This window comes from Etheostoma cragini, chromosome 11 (genome assembly GCF_013103735.1).
Source record: "Etheostoma cragini isolate CJK2018 chromosome 11, CSU_Ecrag_1.0, whole genome shotgun sequence".
NCBI classification, from domain to species: domain Eukaryota; kingdom Metazoa; phylum Chordata; class Actinopteri; order Perciformes; family Percidae; genus Etheostoma; species Etheostoma cragini.
The window spans coordinates 12,275,934-12,294,310 of record NC_048417.1 but is presented as its reverse complement, the minus strand read 5'-3'; the positions used below and the strand labels follow the sequence as shown (position 1 = coordinate 12,294,310).

General features: G+C 41.2%; 1 protein-coding gene across 6 annotated transcripts in view; it reads left to right on the top strand.

Annotated features, from left to right (window-relative positions):
* Positions 1–18,377, top strand: part of myo16 (myosin XVI) — a 95,562-nt gene that overhangs the window by 35,961 nt on the left and 41,224 nt on the right. For all 6 annotated transcript variants that reach the window (XR_004658600.1, XM_034886246.1, XM_034886248.1 and 3 more), the window contains exons 5-14: positions 3,187–3,295; positions 5,464–5,588; positions 5,696–5,821; positions 9,153–9,228; positions 11,213–11,363; positions 11,505–11,655; positions 12,756–12,866; positions 14,999–15,064; positions 16,136–16,263; positions 17,378–17,483. Coding sequence is in view for 5 of the 6 variants with exons in the window: in XM_034886246.1 (XP_034742137.1) it covers positions 3,187–3,295; positions 5,464–5,588; positions 5,696–5,821; positions 9,153–9,228; positions 11,213–11,363; positions 11,505–11,655; positions 12,756–12,866; positions 14,999–15,064; positions 16,136–16,263; positions 17,378–17,483 (1,149 nt within the window). In the remaining variant the exon portion in view is untranslated. The remainder of the gene's footprint in view (positions 1–3,186; positions 3,296–5,463; positions 5,589–5,695; positions 5,822–9,152; positions 9,229–11,212; positions 11,364–11,504; positions 11,656–12,755; positions 12,867–14,998; positions 15,065–16,135; positions 16,264–17,377; positions 17,484–18,377) is intronic.

Genomic DNA, 18,377 nt, shown 5'->3' with positions numbered 1-18,377 from the left:
AACGATTAAAAGCAAGCTGCAAGCCCCAGGCTGCACTGAACTCCACTACACACCAGTTGAATTTTCTGTTGATAATGTAGCCCTCTCTCCTCTAGACAGTGGTTCATAAAGAAATTGTTGCACATTCCTGTGGTCTATAATGACATGTATAACTGCTTTAATTGAAGTTCCAAACTTTCAAAGTAAAAAATGGTCTGAATAATATACTGAAAAATGAATGGAATATTTCATAATTTCTAGTATAAAGTGAAAACTATTAGTAGATTTTGATCCAAATGGGAGTAAATATTTGATTGTTGTTGTGAAGGATTGCCCTCAGCTTAGTGTGATTAAGTTGCAATACAGTATGTTGTCTTATCCTTGCATTAGTAGCTGCATAATGGTCAATGTGAAAGAACAACAAGAAATGGTTTATAGTGATTTAGAAAAAGTTAGATGATTGTTTTTTTTCCACAGACTTTTGTTTACAACACATCGCCACACTGCTGCATGGTGGATTGCAGACGAGCAGATGTGTGCAATCACTTGAGAATGATACAGCCTTTGCTTAATTGCTTCTTGTACAGTTCTTTGTCACAGCTCGTTGATAATGAAGTCTGATGTTCCATTACACTGATTTAATTTTTTAGGAAAAGTATAGGTTCTTATTTTGAACCTTCATACACATTCAATTTTAGACAGGAAAGTAAAAAGAATCTATCTCTAAATACAACAGCATAGATTTAAAAAAAAAAATACTAAATGGCAACTCTTTGCTTAGGATGAATTTGGTTGGGCTGTGATAGTGTCACTTCCACCTGCACTAACCCCACGGAAAGCTTTCAGCACATATCTGCTAGTTGTTATTCATTATGTGGCAGTCACTGCATATTATCAACTGCCATTATGTACCACAGGCAGTGGATAACAGATTTCCAACTCTGGTATGTCCAAGAAGGATTCATCATATTGTGTTGTGGAGCGCGTCGGGGTCAGAAGTCAACTTCTCAGCCCCTCCCAGCCTGTGTGGCTGCATGCAGACTTGTTTATATCTGTCAGCAATTATCATTTGAGCTCAGACACGTGATTAATGTCTCTGGTTCAATGGCTCACACATCATGCTTCCTTCATCATAGTCTGTGTCTGCTGGTTTGGGATTTGTACTTTGGGTGCCATCAAAAGGAACTTTGGATAAATTATTATTATAGTGACCCGTATTTGTTATTGTTGTCAAATTATGTACAAGGCTCACAACGGCAAATACAGCATTTTTACAGTTAGTACATTTTTCACAGTACAAGTATTTTTGTTGTTTATTGGCTTGCAATTGTTTTAAAGGACCAATTATTACGTCCTGGTGTAAAATGTGAGTGTGTTTTGTATGTTTCACATTTGTACAGAAAAATTCTCAAAAACACCTCATACATTTTGAGGTTTGTCCAGCTATGTTTTGTCCAGCTGTGAGGGAAGGCGGTCAGTGGTATAGAATGGCCTCCAGACAGATAGAGCAAGATATATCTGTCTGTCAGCAGATACCTCTATCCAGCCCGCTGCCAGACCCCTATTGGCTTTTATTGGACCGTGAAGTGAATTGTCTGGGTTAGCACACCCCTTTACTACCCACTATGCAGCGCACACACTCACAATAACACAAACTCACATGTTAACATGAGGCACCCTGAGTAGAGCTGTCAGGTTTATGACGACATTGATTACCGTTTGGGGGCAAAGCACAAATCTAGGGAATATAGATGGAGCAGTCCAAATTTGACATTAGAAGCTAAGGGAGGGATTGTGTGTGTGTGTGTGTGTGTGTGTGTGTGTGTGCGTGTGTGTGCGTGTGTGTGTGTGCGTGTGTGTGTGTGTGTGTATCATAATATCCTCTCTCTCTGACTCACTCATCTCACCACTTGCATGTTAAGCTGTGCTAGACGTTGCGATAAGGTTTCTTGTTTCTCATGAATAGTCATGAAGCAGCAGATGATTTTTTTTTTTTTATGTTAATTCATTCTCTTTGTTAACCCCTAACGAACCCTCATGATTGAGCTAAAACAGCTCCCAGTAGAACACACATATGGATGCACAATGAAACTGCAAAGCTCACCAGAATATTATCCTCTGATAACTGGAATTGACAGCCTTGTGCTGCCTTTATAGCACTGTAATTGTTCTGCATTTTTTAAAAGAAATATCTACAAGACATCTTTCATTACTGTCTAATTTATAAATCAATTAACAACTGCAAGGTTTCACTGAGGGTTTCAGGCTCCTTGTGGTTTTCAGAGCACTGAGGTTAACAGCTCTTGTGTTGTCCTGTCCACTGGCTCCCTCCGCTGCATTTTCAGCCCTTACCCTCCCTTTTCCCCTTTTCCCTACCCCCTCCCTCTAAGTCTGCCTACGGACTAGGTCATAACTCTCTTTGCCACACTGCAACTTGGTCGTTAGAATTCTGTTAGCTGTAAATATTCAATAAGCATCCTCAATTAGAGTCCCTTGTGTCTGTTATCGGACCTGGTCCGGCTTCAATCGTTACACCGGCTTGTCTTTTTATGGTTAAGTCAAACAACAGGACGTGATTTATGGCTGGATGCTGACAATTCCCACTTGAAAGAATATATGTTACTTTTAGTACCCAACCCAGAAGAGGGGATGATAAAAATTAAAAAAGGACAGAAGGAAGTCCACATCAATATATATTGCCTGGCTTCTACACATTTCTGCTCTAATGGTTTTAGCATTGCAGTGTTTTTACAAATAATGAGTGCAGTAGAGTTTCTCCAAAGAGAAACAATCGATCATAACCATATTGAGACTAACGACTGTGCCGTTGTCAGAGTAATCGTCATTGAAAGAGCCCGAGGGAATGCCTCCCATGTTATCTCATGTTAAAACAGAACACAGCTCTGCCAGGGTCCATGTTGAGCAGACACACATTAATCTTGTCACACACGCTCACCCCCAATGAACCCAGGTTACGGTAACCTTCTTTCTCGCTCTTTACTGCCCCCACCCCCCATGCAGTTATTTAATGAGTTCTTTAATTCACAGAATTGTCTGTTAATGTCTCCATAGTTCTTCTCAGGTATATGCCACTGGGAAGGCAAGATAATTGCGCTCACTTTATCACTGATTCAAGTCTGATGAATTACCCCGGGTTAAACTCAGTTTCTTTGTGTCTTCTCTCTTTCTCTCCCATGTGCGTGGAAGGCCGGGGTGAACGTTTTGCTACAGGACGTCAACGGAAACATTCCTCTGGATTACGCCTCCGAGGGAACTGAGACCAGCTACATCATCCAAAAACACCTGGAGGAAAAGGGTAAAGCTCTGTGCTCCTCTTATTTGTTTTGCGTATCATTAACATTTCACGATTTCCTTCATCATGAGCTTCATCAACAGTTTGATTCAATGAAATACGATTGCTTATTTCCATAGTGTTACTGCCCTTTCAAAAATGAAAAAAAATGTTATGTTCTTTATTCATGATTTAAAGGTGTAATGCTTGCAGTTAAACGGTGGGTGTTTTGTGTGTGTCTGTGTGTGTGTGTGTCTGTGAAGGTGAAGTACACCCACAGGCCTCACAATGGTGGATTGTGATTGGGGCAGTGGTCTCCCACAGAGAAAGGAGAAGGGCAACACAAGAGCGGCAGATGACGGAGATAAAAGCACAAGAGAGTTGGAGGCACACAGACAAACGTGGTGGAGGCACAGGCATAGAGCGACAGAGGGAGAGTCAGGGAAAAGTGCCAGAGAAATACGGAGAGGCATGCAGAGAAAGGGGAACAGGAATCACGCTGACAAAGCTAGACCAAAAAAGATACAGACAATGATGGAGGGTCTTCCCTCATCCATCTGCCATTGGCCACGAGTTCAAATGACAAATGCAAGCTTCTTGCACACCCTACACACACACACACACACACACTGAATTTTTAAAAACTTTTCTCGGCTTCTGTCTGCCAGCCCCCGTGGTGATCTCTCTCCCTTCTGCCTATTGTCAGCTCCCCCGATTCCAAACCCCCATCACGCTGGGTTTTGTCGCCATGAAACACACTCTTACTCAACACAGGCACAGACTTGCCTCTGTTGCTATGGCAACTTGCCTGTACACTCTCTATTCCCATCAAGTTTGTGTGTTTGCGGGAGAAAGACAGACAGTCCAAGTGTCTCTGATTCAGGGAGAAGTAGAAATTCCATTTCTTCTTGTTATTGTAACTGAGTCATTTGAGTTTTAAGGTTATACTGGATTCCTCCAAGTACTGACACTGTAGAGAATGATTTATCTTCTTTTATGGTAATGCTCTTGTGAACATGTTTTTAAAAGCTGAACACCCTGTGACTCTCATTTATTCGCATTGACAAACTTATTGATTGGCTAATCCAACCAGTCTACTTGGAAAAGGCTCATTAGTTAGTGCCCTAGAGCTTATCCAAGTGAAATATAGATTGATTGCTAATCAATCCATTCTATTGCAGCAGCCAAGTCAGATCCATTGTGTGTATATGATTATGGAGCAGTGCATTGATCTTCATAGTCTGGAAAAGATGCCCTTGTGCCGGCCCAGGAGACGGGCTACAGTGGCCTTGAACTGTTGAGGTCAGGTACTGGAGATCTGTATGAGTATTGGATGACCATAAGATTTTATTGAAGTGTCATCAAGATCCGGATTACTTTCGGTCACCTGATCTGCCATGCTTTGGTTTTAGCACAAAAGGATTTCCTGTGTTCTGTTGGTTTGTGTCTGTCAGTGCTGTATGCACAGTCAGCATCCCCCCTAAGATCGCATACTTTAGTTCCGTTGTAATTCAGCACTGACACTGCACAATCTCTACCAGAGAACATTGTGCTGAACTCAAACCAAATCTTGTTGAAAAAAAATGTAGTTTTGCAAAAACTGTGGAAGCTTTTAGTGCGAATCATGTTAGACCCCTGTACTCGAAGCTTATTCATTGCTTCATATTACAAAAGTAAACAACATATCTAGTTTGTTTTAAACATTGGAATCTTGTGTATGAGGTTCAAAGGAATAGTCCGACATTTTGGGAAACACATTTTTGCTTACTTTCTAAGAGTTAGATAAGACGATTGAGACCATTGATACCAGGAAGTCACTGCTCCTGGCCATGAAATAGTCCGGCACGTAGTCCGCCGGAATATTGCAACATATATGTTTTACACTTTGGTATTTGTATGGATTAAATAAACAAAATATAACTTGTTAATTAGCTAGCATTTGAGGTGTAGGCTGATTTCCTTTGGACGGAGCCAGACTAGCTGTTTGATCGGTTAACAGTCTTTATGCTAAATTCAGCCAACCATCTCTAGTCCTCAGCTTTATTTTTAATGCACAGATACGACAGTGCCATCAATATTTTCATCTAACGTTTTGGCATGAAAGTGAATGAGTATTTTCACAAAATATCAAACTATTCCTTCAGACATTTTCGCCAAAGGCTTTCCGTAATGTGTGTTATTGTGTTTTGTAGGTGTGGATGTGTCATGCGTGCACTCCATGAAGATGCAGAGACCCAACAAGATGCTGTCTGACGTTAGACAGCTTGTAGCCAAGGGGGGAAGTCTCAACCAGCCCAATGATGACGGTGTCACTCTGGTAAGTAAGGTCACATGTTTGTCAGTGTGTAAGAGTTGAACTTTTCTGTCTCTCTCTTTGATTTTGGTCATGTTTTGTTCACTCTCTCTTTTTCTGACTCTCTGAAGCTCCACATAGCATGCGCTAGTGGTTATAGAGAGGTTGTGTCTGTGTTGTTGGAGAATGGGGCGGACCCTAATCCTGCTGACAATGACTTCTGGACCCCTCTTCACCTGGCTGCTAAATATGGACAGGTAACTCATAGCTGCTCAACACAATGTCAGAATGTTTTTGACGTTAAGGAAGTAGTCTCCTAATTTCTACTCATCTAGCTATATTAATCCAATGTGATTTCAGTCATATATGAAATTGAAGAAATAACAAGGAAATGATTGCTGGATGGATTGCTCCTCAGGTAGTTGCCTCTAGTTACTCTGCACACACACTGATAAGCTGCTCTTTTTGGGCCTATTGATCGGAAACAGTCAAACTGCTGGCATAGAGCAGCACTGCACATGCATTTGTTACAGCATTTTAGATTAACAGTTTAATGATCGCTCTTAAAGGAAAAGAGATTGATTTCCGGACGGGGCGTAGGTAATCTACTGGAGCGATGAGATCTGGTGGTTTGGGAGGGTTCCAACTATGAAGGAAGGAAAGTGATCATGTTCACATCTTGCTGACCCAACTGGATATTTAATTACATTTCTGGGCTGTGTGCTTGAGCTGCTGACAAAGAGAATTTATTCCTTTGGTATTTAGAGTTGCTCTCTACTTCTTTAGTTCATCTACCCTCAAGCCATGTGTTTTAAAAACTATTTCTTTTGCTGTGTTACCTTGCAGTCTGTCTCTGTTACTTTCAGACAGATCAGCTGACTTTTGTTTTTTCTTGCCTCTCACACAATTCCTTTATCCAGTTGTTAGTTGAAATAATTATTGTTAAGTCAGTAGATCTAAATGTACAAATGTCCCAGAAAAAAATCTTCTAAACAGAATAATAACCTCCCTAGATTTTTAAGACTTTGTGTGCGTGCGTGCGTGCGTGCGTGCGTGCGTGCGTGCGTGCGTGCGTGCGTGCGTGCGTGCGTGCGTGCGTGCGTGCATGCATGCGTGTTTGTTTGTTTGTTTGTTTGTTTGTTTGTTTGTTTGTTTGTTTGTTTGTTTGTTTGTTTGTTTGTTTGTTTGTTTGTTTGTTTGTTTGTTTGTTTGTTTGTTTGTTTGTTTGTTTGTTTGTTTGTTTGTTTGTTTGTTTGTTTGTTTGTTTGTTTGTTTGTTTGTTTGTTTGTTTGTTTGTTTGTTTGTTTGTTTGTTTGTTTGTTTGTTTGTTTGTTTGTTTGTTTGTTTGTAAGTGCATCTGACTTAAGAGTGGCAGTCTGGGGGATTGGAGAATCGATTAAGTTCCTTTGCAGTGCTAAATCACCTTAGCCATCATCTCTTTACTGGTGCCAGTGCTGTGTGTCCTGCATACCAATTACTGCCTGAGCCTTCTTAACACTTACTTCCTGTCAGCAGTCCCTTATAATGACAGTGACACGTCAGTAATGCAGGACACTTTGGGTTCAAGATGTGTGTATGTATAAAGCCAACCAAATTACTGGTCCCAATAAGAGGAGGTTGTGCTGTTATGAGGCAGACGCAAACTGTTGCCTGGAAACCGTAACACTAGCTGGTATGTGAAACCCGAAGGCCCCATTCTGCAGGGTGGCACATACAGAACACTGACCCTTTAAGAAGATACATGACCCTATTACTGCAACTAATTAAGCTTCCCTCTCTCAGTCTTGTGATAAGATTCAGGCTCCAGCCGTCCTTGGTTTATAAGTCAAAGCTTTTTAAGATGTGTTCTCTTGAGAGAAGAATTTATCTAATTTTTGTATGTGGATTTTTCAAACAAAAATGACAGGATGTTAAAATAAAGCCCTACTGGGATTGGATTCATTTATTTAGTTTTAGAACTAAGGTACAGGAGGCGATAGTTTAATTTTCTAAAGTACTTTATTGTTAATCTCAAGATTAAGTTTCAGCACCGACAAATATTAAGAAAAAGAACATTTGGAACATTTACCAGAAACCCTTTTCTGTCCATATGAATCTACATCAGCTATGAGGTTGGTCTGTCCCAACTGTTCCCAATGTAATGACATTTTCCTGAACATCATGGCCCATTGAAGAGTTCAGATCTTGTGGTGCCACTGACGTGTTGTCTGTATTTATAGGGTGTGAGTGCAGCTGACAGGGTTCGTGGGCAGTAGAGATGCTGTAGACTCTTAGCCAAACAGCTGTTGACGTGGGTCAGGGCCAGTCTGCTGAATGTACAGAGTCACTCTCTTCCATGCTGTAGAAGATGTCTCATTTGCTGTAGTACAAAGAAGTTCTGCTACTTTGGAATAGTCCTTCAGAGCCACAGAAGACATTACACAAGTGTTTTTTTCTTACAGGCTGAGTAGTGCTGCCCATGTTGAATAAAATAAAAAGTGCCCCTTTGTTGTTTTTATAATATAGGTTTGGTTTTACTTAAGCGTGTGGGAAGCCTTTTTGATGCGGGAAACAGCTGAGAATCAGTTTTTAGTTTTACCAGCTGAATTAACTTAGCTCGGGCATAATTATATGGTTACTTTTTGTGTAAAACACTCTGCACCAGTTAACTGCAAAGAAGTGGAAATATTTGAGGTGTCCTGATATACAACTTCCATGAAAAACATGCTCAGTCTTAACAGTGCTTGTTGCATTTCAGCTAAATGTAGTGAAAACTAAAAAGTAGGAGGAGATGTGTTACGTTTATTATGTTCCTAGAATGTTACCCCAGAATTTGCTCTGGTTGGCTCTGGTTAAGCTTAATTATCAGCCATACTCTCAATTTCATTTTTGAACCAATACCTTTCTGTTTATTGAGCTGCTGTTTCTCGGTCATGTCATCTTTCAGACATTGCCAAGAAATGATTAAGAAGATTCTTGTCTATTATCCATAAAATGAGTAGACTTCAGATACTTCTACACAAATGTTCCCTAATCACAAATCACTATTCACAGATTACATAGTGCATCACACTTCTTCATTCACTGCAGCTTACACTCCAAAGAGTCAAAGAAGAGTGGTGACAGAGAGAATGCAAAGAGAAGATGGAGTGATGAGAAAGAACAAAGAACAAGTCTGACTAAGCGCTTGTGTGAGCTTAGGCTAAAAGAAAAACCTAGACAGAACAATAGAGGACAGAGGGGACAGCCATCATATGTCACTCACTGTGTGTAGAAATGAGGTAGACGACTACGGGGTGCTTCCACTGTAATATGCGGTGTGAGATACACTCATTAATAAAAGATCTCCTCAGTCAGGGCCTACACTTGTATAGACCTGTCACGTTTGACATGCACTGTTTGTATCATCTTGTCAGTGTTTGAATTCTAGGCCTTTGTCACCGTATACCCTACATTTGCAAATGCAGTACACAACTGGACTGTAGCAACACATGTGGAAATAACCACCTTGTCTCCTGACCAAAATATCTGCTATGGAATGTTTTTTTGTTCTTGCATGGTGTTTTGGTTTTATCTAATGAAAGTGGATGTGTGTGTTTTTGCTTACAGACAAGCATCGTTAGCCGGCTCCTGAGGCACAGAGCAAACCCAACTCTGTTGAACTGCAACCAAGACAAGCCCTCGGGTAACATATTCAGGCATTGACACAAATACACAGGTGTGCACGTACACACACACAAGTATTGCTGCGCAACCGGGCAAATGTGCTTTAGCAAGCAAGAGTTAAGAGACAAAGAAATGGATTTTGACTTCTTCATCTGTAAATGCATTAATAATCACTATATATGATATAGAACACAGGCTCTCTCACACACACACACACACACACACACACACACACACACACAGTGAATGAGGCTCCGTCATAATCAGTCTCTGCTGAGCCTATCTGTGCACATCTGTGAGAGAAACTCATTTATTAATAAAAGAAAACATTAGCACCTTTTCCTCATCCATGTATATGCACACATTCCTGCCAACACAGAGGGGGGCCGGTAATGCAACTTGAAACGCTGGAAACAGACTGGAAACATCTCATTAGTTTCTAGCCAGGCTTGTTTTTCAACTACTGAAATGTGATGGTAAATGAAATGTCCTTTACCTTAAAGATTAGCCATTTCGGGGCTGATGTTGTTTGGTGTCATGATATTCCATTGGTGAATAGTCAGAAATGATCATACTCCAAGACAATTGGCATTGGGTCAGCAAAGGCAGAGAAGATTAGCGGACTGGCAGCCGATGTAAAAACTGGATGTTTTGAAAGTTTCAAAAAATTGGGCTTTGCAAATGTTTTATGAGAAAGGAATGGCATTCAGCAGATATGTAAGGCCTCAAATACACACAATATGTTCTGAAGAGAAATACTTGCTATAAACAGAACTGTAAACTATAAGTCTTTGACATCTCTTCTTTTTCCCCGGTTAATGCACACACACACACACACACACACACACACACACACACACACACACACACACACACACACACACACACACATTTCCCGGCATCCTGAACAGAACTGTTATAAAACCATTCACTGAACCAGGTTGCTGATGAATGTAGTGTAGTCATTGTAAAAGTACAAGGCGTCTCTTGTTATGGTGATGGAATGTGTCATTTAGAGGACCTCTGGGCTTCTGACTTCTCAATTGTGGGATGGAATATCATAGCTGCCTTTAAGTATTTACTACCATGGCTTCATCACACCTCGGACTGCCTCACTTCAGCATTAATCAATAGCCCCTTCTAGCATGTAGGTTTACAAAAGATGTGAGACAAGCCCTTGGAGACTGACACACCCCTCCCTCAACAGACGCATGACAAAAGAAAGCCAGAGCAAGAGATAAGAGACTAGGGGGTCAGTCACATAGAAATAAAAAGACAGGGTGAAGCCATTCCCCTCCCTCTTGCCCTGTTAGACCTCATTACAGACGAGGGTTCTGATCTCCCCCTTCCTCTTATGCACAGTTGGAGTGATGCTCAGTGGGTTTCACATTCGGCATCAGTGCAGGCTCATCCCCACGGATTGTGAAGGAAGGTTGGCATGGTGAAAGACTAGTAAACTGAACTGTTAACATTTTTAACAAACAGATGTATTTGACAAAACACATCATGGCTACATGTCCTGTCATTGGTTTTAAATGCAATTTGTTGTATTATAGCAGAATACTAAGCAGCAGAAAGGTGGAACTTAGCAAGTAATATTATTGCGATATTTTACAACGTTAGGGCATATTGCATATTTTCCTCAAATCGTGCAACCAATATAACTACCCTGAAATTGTGTCAGATGCTGCATAGTGTTGAAATATTTTCATCTGCATCATCTTTTAGTCTAATTTGATTGATATGTAAAGTGTAGTAACGTTATGTAGATGATGCAGATAAATATGTAGATAATGTTATGTTGTCATTGTTTTGTTTGACTAGTGTATTACTAAACCCTGCCATCAGGCACCGTGCCTTCACATCCTACACCACCCACTACCACAAGTAAATTCTCAGCCTGTGGGAAACACTGAACTTATATTAAATTAAAATTTGAAAACTCACAAATATCACAACAAATTGCTGGACTTATTTACCTGTCTTGTGTATCAATTCACCAGACATTTCTGCATCCGAGCCCATAGCTGAGATGCTGCTGAATGCAGAGGAGAGCTGGCTGCTGAGAATTAAGGACCCCTCTGCTCCTCTACCCCCTTCTGACCAACGCTATGACGGGGGTTTACACGACCTTAACACTCCTGTCAAGAACTTGTAGGTTAACAGTTTTATGACCATAATTGTTGTCTTGTGGTTACTACCCAGACTGTAAATCCTGTTTCCTTTTTGCCTCAAATCTGCTTCCTTCCTATCTACTGTCTTTTCCAACTCCTTTCCTATCTACCCATCACACAGAAACGCCCTTGGGCTCTCTATCTCCAAGCGGGACAGTCTGCTGGAGAAGTGTGCCATGTTTAGAGAGGCAGGTGGAGCACTAAGCCGACATCCCTTACAGGACAATGGCCTAGATGGTCCCTTCAGCTCTGGAGCCAGCAAACTGGAGCAGGTGCATTGTTGTCTTACACTTCCCGCACTACAAAAAACACAGTAAGGCAGTAAGCTCACATAGTAGATAATCCACAAGGTCAACAAGAAGAAATATTTCATATTCCATTTGTTACATTGCCTTGTTTTTATAAATGAAGAAGAGGCTTGCCACACACCAAAGAAACTCAACTTAAAGGTCCCATGACATGGTGCTCTTTGGATGCTTTTATATAGACCTTAGTGTTCCCCTAATACCACATATGAAGTCTCTTACCCAAAATTCAGCCTTGGTGCAGAATTAAAGCCACTAGAACCAGTCCCACAAGTTTTCCTTACTATGTGCCATTTCTGAGTTGTAGATTTTGAGGAGGAGAGAGAGGGAGGCAAGGTGGAGGCTGGGGGTGTGGTCTTGACCAACTGCCACTTGGTCAAGATCACACCACAGCTTTCATTTTCTCAAAGGCAGAGCAGGATACCCAGGGCTCGGTTTACACCAATTGCCATTTCAAGCCACTGGGGGACCATAGGCAGCCTGGGGGAACTCATATTAACGTTAAAAAAACTCATAAAATGACATTTCCATGCCATGGGACATTTACAAATTTGACATTTTAAAGTTTTTTTTTTTTTTTTTTACCTAAACTTGTGTGAATTTCAGGCATTTCACATTTGCTTAATAAAACTTTTGATTTTATTTTGAACATCACACACTATGTAATTACTTTGTAGAATTAATGTATCTGAACAGAAAAAGGTAGAGGCAGGGAATCTGAAAAAAGAAATCAAAACATGAAAACTGTTACAAATTGCAGTGTGTATTCAGCAGTGACAATTGAGAAGCAATTTTTAAGAAATGTGCCGTATCTCTCCAATAATGTGCATCTGAGACCCAAGAGCATTGTTGGTTCTTTCAAATGGCAGGTTAGCTGTTGGAAAAAAAATCAATTGTTGAAGAGTTTGATTGGAACAGAGTGCTGCAATAACTGTGTGCCTCAGTGTAATATTACTGGAGACCACCGTTCAAGACTTTACATTTTTTTATATAAATGCAAAGTGCCTCAAGCTGTAGATCTTAGTGTAATCAAGTTGGTTTAAACCCTCACCTTGCACTTTCCTCAGGTTAAGCTGATGCCTCCAGCTCCCAATGATGACCTGGCGTCCCTCAGTGAGCTGACCGACAGCAGCCTGCTCTACGAGATGCAGAAGCGATTTGGCAACGACCAAATCTACGTAAGACTCCAGTGTCTTTGTGCTGCTAAACAACAAAGTCCCACTCAACATTAAACATGCATCAAAACACAAAGTACACACAAAACAGAGATAAATACAAACACACACTCACTCTCTATCTCACAAGCGTAACTTGGCCACTATAGCTGTTTATTTGTGTTGGAGTGTTGTGTTGTTTATGGTCTGGGAATTTCAGTGTGTGATGCTTGGATCACATCAAGCTTTCTTTATACCCACGAGTACTGCAGTGGGTACTCTGTTTCTGAAGTATAACCATGGCACACAGCACATTTCAAATATATGCCTCCTCTCCTGAATACTGTGTAGATAATATAAATGTGCGTGACCTCTGACACATGACTACCTTTACATCCTTTGACTGGTAGTGAATAGTTATTTTTCTGAATGTAGTTACATCTGTATTAGTCTCAGTAGTCTGTATACCTCTTTGTGTTTAAGAGCTGAATCCCTTCCCCTCTCTGTTTTGGCCTGCTGACCTGTGTAAGAGTGGTCCCCAATTCTAATACACACACACACACACTTACACTGGGGACAATTGCAAAATCCGTAACATTTAGGTTGATTGGAAAGATGAATCCATAACTATAGTCATGAGTAACGCCTTCATCACCATCAATTGGTATATTTTTTTATCCCTGTCATTATCTCCTTTCCTTTAAAACTGTAGTTTGGCCCATTCTTTTCCATGGGGACCAAGCTCTACAAAGCCTGGAACCAGATCAATGTGGTGCACTCTCTTCTCTGTGAAGAGGCAGTAATAGCATAGTTATTATAGAAACCCAGATGGGCGACAGACAGTAGGGTTAGTCACAGCAGGGAACAACTGATAAGGGGATGACAATAAAAGGCAGTAGAGTGGTGGATGAAGAAAAAAGAAACGATGTTGAGTAATGAGGGCTGGATTTGAGGTACAGTCCAATTTGGAAGAAGAAACAGTGAAAAGAAAGGAAAAATTGCAGCTATCATGGGGACTTTGAATACGCCTGATCTGATATACTGTATGTGTAAATCCTCTGTCATGGAGCTGCACACGATACAGTCATGCGTTTTGCTTCTTTCTGTTTGTAGCAAGGTAAGCAAATAATGGCTTTACATTTAAAGTAGTCTTTTCTGAAAGTGTTTGCTTGGAAATAAACAGCTTACACTTTTCATGTTACCACATAAATTAATTTCTTTGCATTTCTGCCATTCTTCAACCTCTTGTTTATATACTTAAAGTGTGCCCTTTTGTACATGATAGAGGGCATTTCAAGAAAGAAGTGAACAAAGCAGAGATGAGATAAAGGACAGAAATAGGAGGAGGACAAAGGGAGTGACTGCTCCATATGTTCCCAGCAGGGTGGTCAGAGATGGGGCTTTAATGAGAGGTCTGCTGCCTTCTGCCAATATAGAAGGACCAGTGCGCCGCTAAACCCCCCGAGGTGAGCGGCAAGGAACTGAAATGACAGAAGACACTGCTGAAGGCTGGATTATTGACAAGCCTGTCACAACATTAACAGTTAGTGCAGACAAGTTTAACTGTTAAAAAAAAAAAACTTGTAGTGTGAATGTTGGACTGTGTCAACAAGCAGTGGGGATTTGTTCAAGTCATTAACCTTGTGCCACGGCCTGAGGACACAGCAGCATGTTTCAGAATGTTAGCAATGTCTGCGCTCTCCCAGAGGACAGAGTATTAGCTTTAAAACAGCCTCCGGGACTCTGTGAGAAACAGAGGGTTTGCAGTTTCGTGGAAAGGGTCGCAAATGGGAGTTGGTTATTTGTATCTAAATGGCCTCAGGGTTTGTGAGTGTGCTGCATGGGAGGTCATTACTGAGGTTATCATTGGAGGTCCCCATCTGACCTCTCTCTGCCTTAAGATTATCATATTCTTCTGGTAATAGAGATTGTCACCACCATGAGTACTGATGTTAAGGAAACATTGGGACAGCACTTTAATTTCCAGGCTGTTGTTAGCTTCAGGCAGGGAGTCTGTAAGTAATTACTGTAAAACCCAGCTTCAGTCTGTTTGTATGTCAAAACTGTCAACCTCAGACTCTAAAACCCAAAAGATAAATGCTTGATATGGATTACTGAATAAAAGATCAATCAGGTGTGTTTTTTCTTTTTTGTAGACTTACATTGGACACATTCTTTTGCTGGTCAATCCAAACAAAGAGCTGCCCATCTACTCCACTTTGGTAAGCAATGCATTTCAATTAACTGTTATCTCACACATGCTTACAATATATGCTGTGCTTTGCTTTCTTAGTGTTGAAATTATAGGACTATTAGATGTACTATGATACATGCTTTAAACGTGTGGAGTTACATTTGCTATGCTATGCATTTTACGTGCACACACATACTATAAAGGAGGCACGTTTGCTGTATAATAAGTGGGCCATGAACAGATGAAATTGACCTTGTTGTTGATAAATAATGCAGTCTTCCTGTCAGTGATACAGAGCACTAGGCTGACTCTGCATCAACTCGGAAGAGAGGGATCCAGTTTAGCTAGCATACACACACTCCTGAACAGATTTTATTACGCTAAATCTCCACTATAAATACCCATTTGTTTCCATCATTATTGGGGAAAAGCAGCAAATTTAACATTTGCAACGGCTAGACTGTCAGTGAATGACACATTAGATGCTCTGTTTTATAAACCTTATCATTTGCAGGTTTTGATATCAATCAACAACAGCATGTGTGTCACTTTATATTAAACAGTGGACAACTAATTTTGAAGTTGCTGAATAATGCCAGTGTCCATGGGACCCAGGAGGTACTTTAAGATGAGACATTTTCCATGACACAATAAAGCCACGCCCCCTCTGGCTTTACCATTCTTGCATGTGTCTGGATTCATTCCATGCATCCATACCCAATTGAGTGGCATGTGGACAAGCAGGGAGGAGCCAGTGTGAGAAGGACATATGTCGCAACATGTGTGATCTTCTGGCCGTCTCTCCCCCCCCTCAAAGTAAATGTGTTCCTGCTCTACCCACTGATGCAACCCAGCCACCTAATTGACATCTTTGACACAGTGGGTTAAATTACATTGGTAGATAAAGTGGTAAACCACACCTCGTCAGTGAGCCTGACACACAAAAACCTACACAGCTATGGAAAGTTATACCCAGCATGGTACCACTGTTTTGCTGAAACGCTATCCTGTGTGTTGCACAGCCTATGTTTGTATCTACGTTAAGAAATGTTGTTGTAACCCAATGTCTTAACGGACTTCGTCTTTCTCTCTCTTTCAGGTGAGTCAGTTGTACTTGAGCTCCACGGGTCGTCTGTGCTCCTCTCTGCCACCTCACATCTTCTCCTCAGCAGAAAGAGCTTACCACATGATGCTGCAGGAGAGACGCCCGCAGTGTTTCATCTTGAGGTACACCTGCCTCGTTCAGCACTATAACGCACACTCTCACATACACGGAACTCTGTGCATCGGGATTATTAGACAAAAATATCACAGAGCAAAATAATTATGGGACTAAAAGTGACATTCAGCTGCCCACCTAGTTTGTCCAGACACCTGTTAAACAGTCCCTGAAAGATTAATAGATGTCAGCCTGAGCTGAGGACCTGTTTAATGTTCATGTAGAGATGGAGGTTTGCACCGTCTTGCACCGTCTTGATGGAGGTTTGCACCGTCTTGCACCGTCTTGATGGAGGTTTGCACCGTCTTGCACCGTCTTGATGGAGGTTTGCACCGTCTTGCTCTTTGTCCTCGGCTGGATGGAGGCAGCTCCCTGATTGCAATTAAATCCCGTTCCGGCTCTCCAGGGACATTCCCGCTGAGTTGTAACCAATCTGGCAGAGAGTTAATGCGCTCTGGCCACAGACCATCCATCTCACTCACACAAACAAACAAACACACATACACACTTGCTAGGATATTGGACCATGCATTCTCAAGTACAGTACACACAGCTTTTTCATTCCATCTTTCCCTACTGCACTTTATTCTTCCTTTTGCTTGTTTCTCTTTATTTCAAGCTTTATGTTTTACTCAGTGTTTCCTTGCACAAAGCACACACAAACACACATTTACAAGTAATCAGCAGCCATGATCCCCCGAGGCTAGTGCTCGAACCAAATGCCCTTGAAATCTAATATGAACTAAATGAAAAGACAGTGGAAAGGCCTTTGGACTTTGCACTCAGCAGGACTGTTAGTAGGAAATATAGTAACACACATACACACTGACAAACAGTGTACCACAGCACACTGCGATCATTAGTCAGGGCATCTGACCTTCTGAAGCCATCTGTTTGGTTTTACTATGCCGGTCTCAACTCTCTGCATGTCGGTGAGTGTCAGAGCATGTACAATAGAGGTACCTTATGTCACATTTAATATCTACTCAACAGCAAATTAAAAACAGGCGTCCACTGCCAAATAGGTTGTGGCTGGAACAGTGTGTGGAACAGTGTGAACAGTAAAACAATAATAATATCACTAAAGCAGGAATGACATTAAATCAGTATTTCTCTCTCTAGTGGTGAAAGTGGTTCTGGGAAATCGGAGGCCTGTAAGCACATAGTGAGACACCTGACAGCCCGCTCCAGTCCCAAAGGCTTCGCGCTGGAGCCCAGAATGAAACACGTAAGTCTGGACTTGATACTCCTTTTATTTTGTATGTCAAGCTGTTGTCGGGTGTCCTGGAGGCATATATGTCTAAGGGACGTAATGCAACCGCAGTGTCCCGGCCATGAGACTTGAATCTTTTGTTGCTGACATCCCGTTCTGTGTTACCTTTGGATTTGCAGAAAAGGCAAAACGCTAAAGAAATGATCTCGTAGTAGACATCTGTGTTTTTTTTTTTTACGTCAAACTCCATGCTCTACACAATCAGCACAATCCTCATATTTGTGTGTTCTTCAAAGCCAGACTGTGACTGAATCTTTCATATTTTCTCCCTTTGTCTCTACTGTGCGTATTGTTCCTTCACCAATGTCATCTCTGTAATCAAAAATCAGAGAGCACACAGTGTTCACAGCTATGTACATGTATACTGCTTTCCTTCTGCTGCTGTCCTGGGTACACCAGAGTATTGGGCTTTAATAGTTGTCTTTTCCTTTCTGCTTGATGGATGTTCGGTTGTCAAAGACAGCATTTGATCATTCAGACCGTGTTTGATTTCATCATCAACATTTCCATTAAGATGACTCTTATCTCCTACAATGTTTCATTAAGACATTTGCAGCAGAGAAAATCTTTTGGGTAGTCCATCTATCTTATAGCCTAATGGAGGGAGTATTGATTTAAAACAAGAAACAATAGTACAGTACAATAGGACGTCAAATACCCATATCCTCTCAATGACACCTTTTTCAGTAAATCATAGAATAGATAATGACCAGTAATTTTGTATGGAAAGGCAAGGTCAGAATTTAGTATCCTCCCCCATGTTGTGTATGAAAGAAAGAATAGTACTGCTTCTCGTTGTGTAGTTGTGATTCAGATTGGGTTGTTCATGGTGGGTACACATGATTTTCT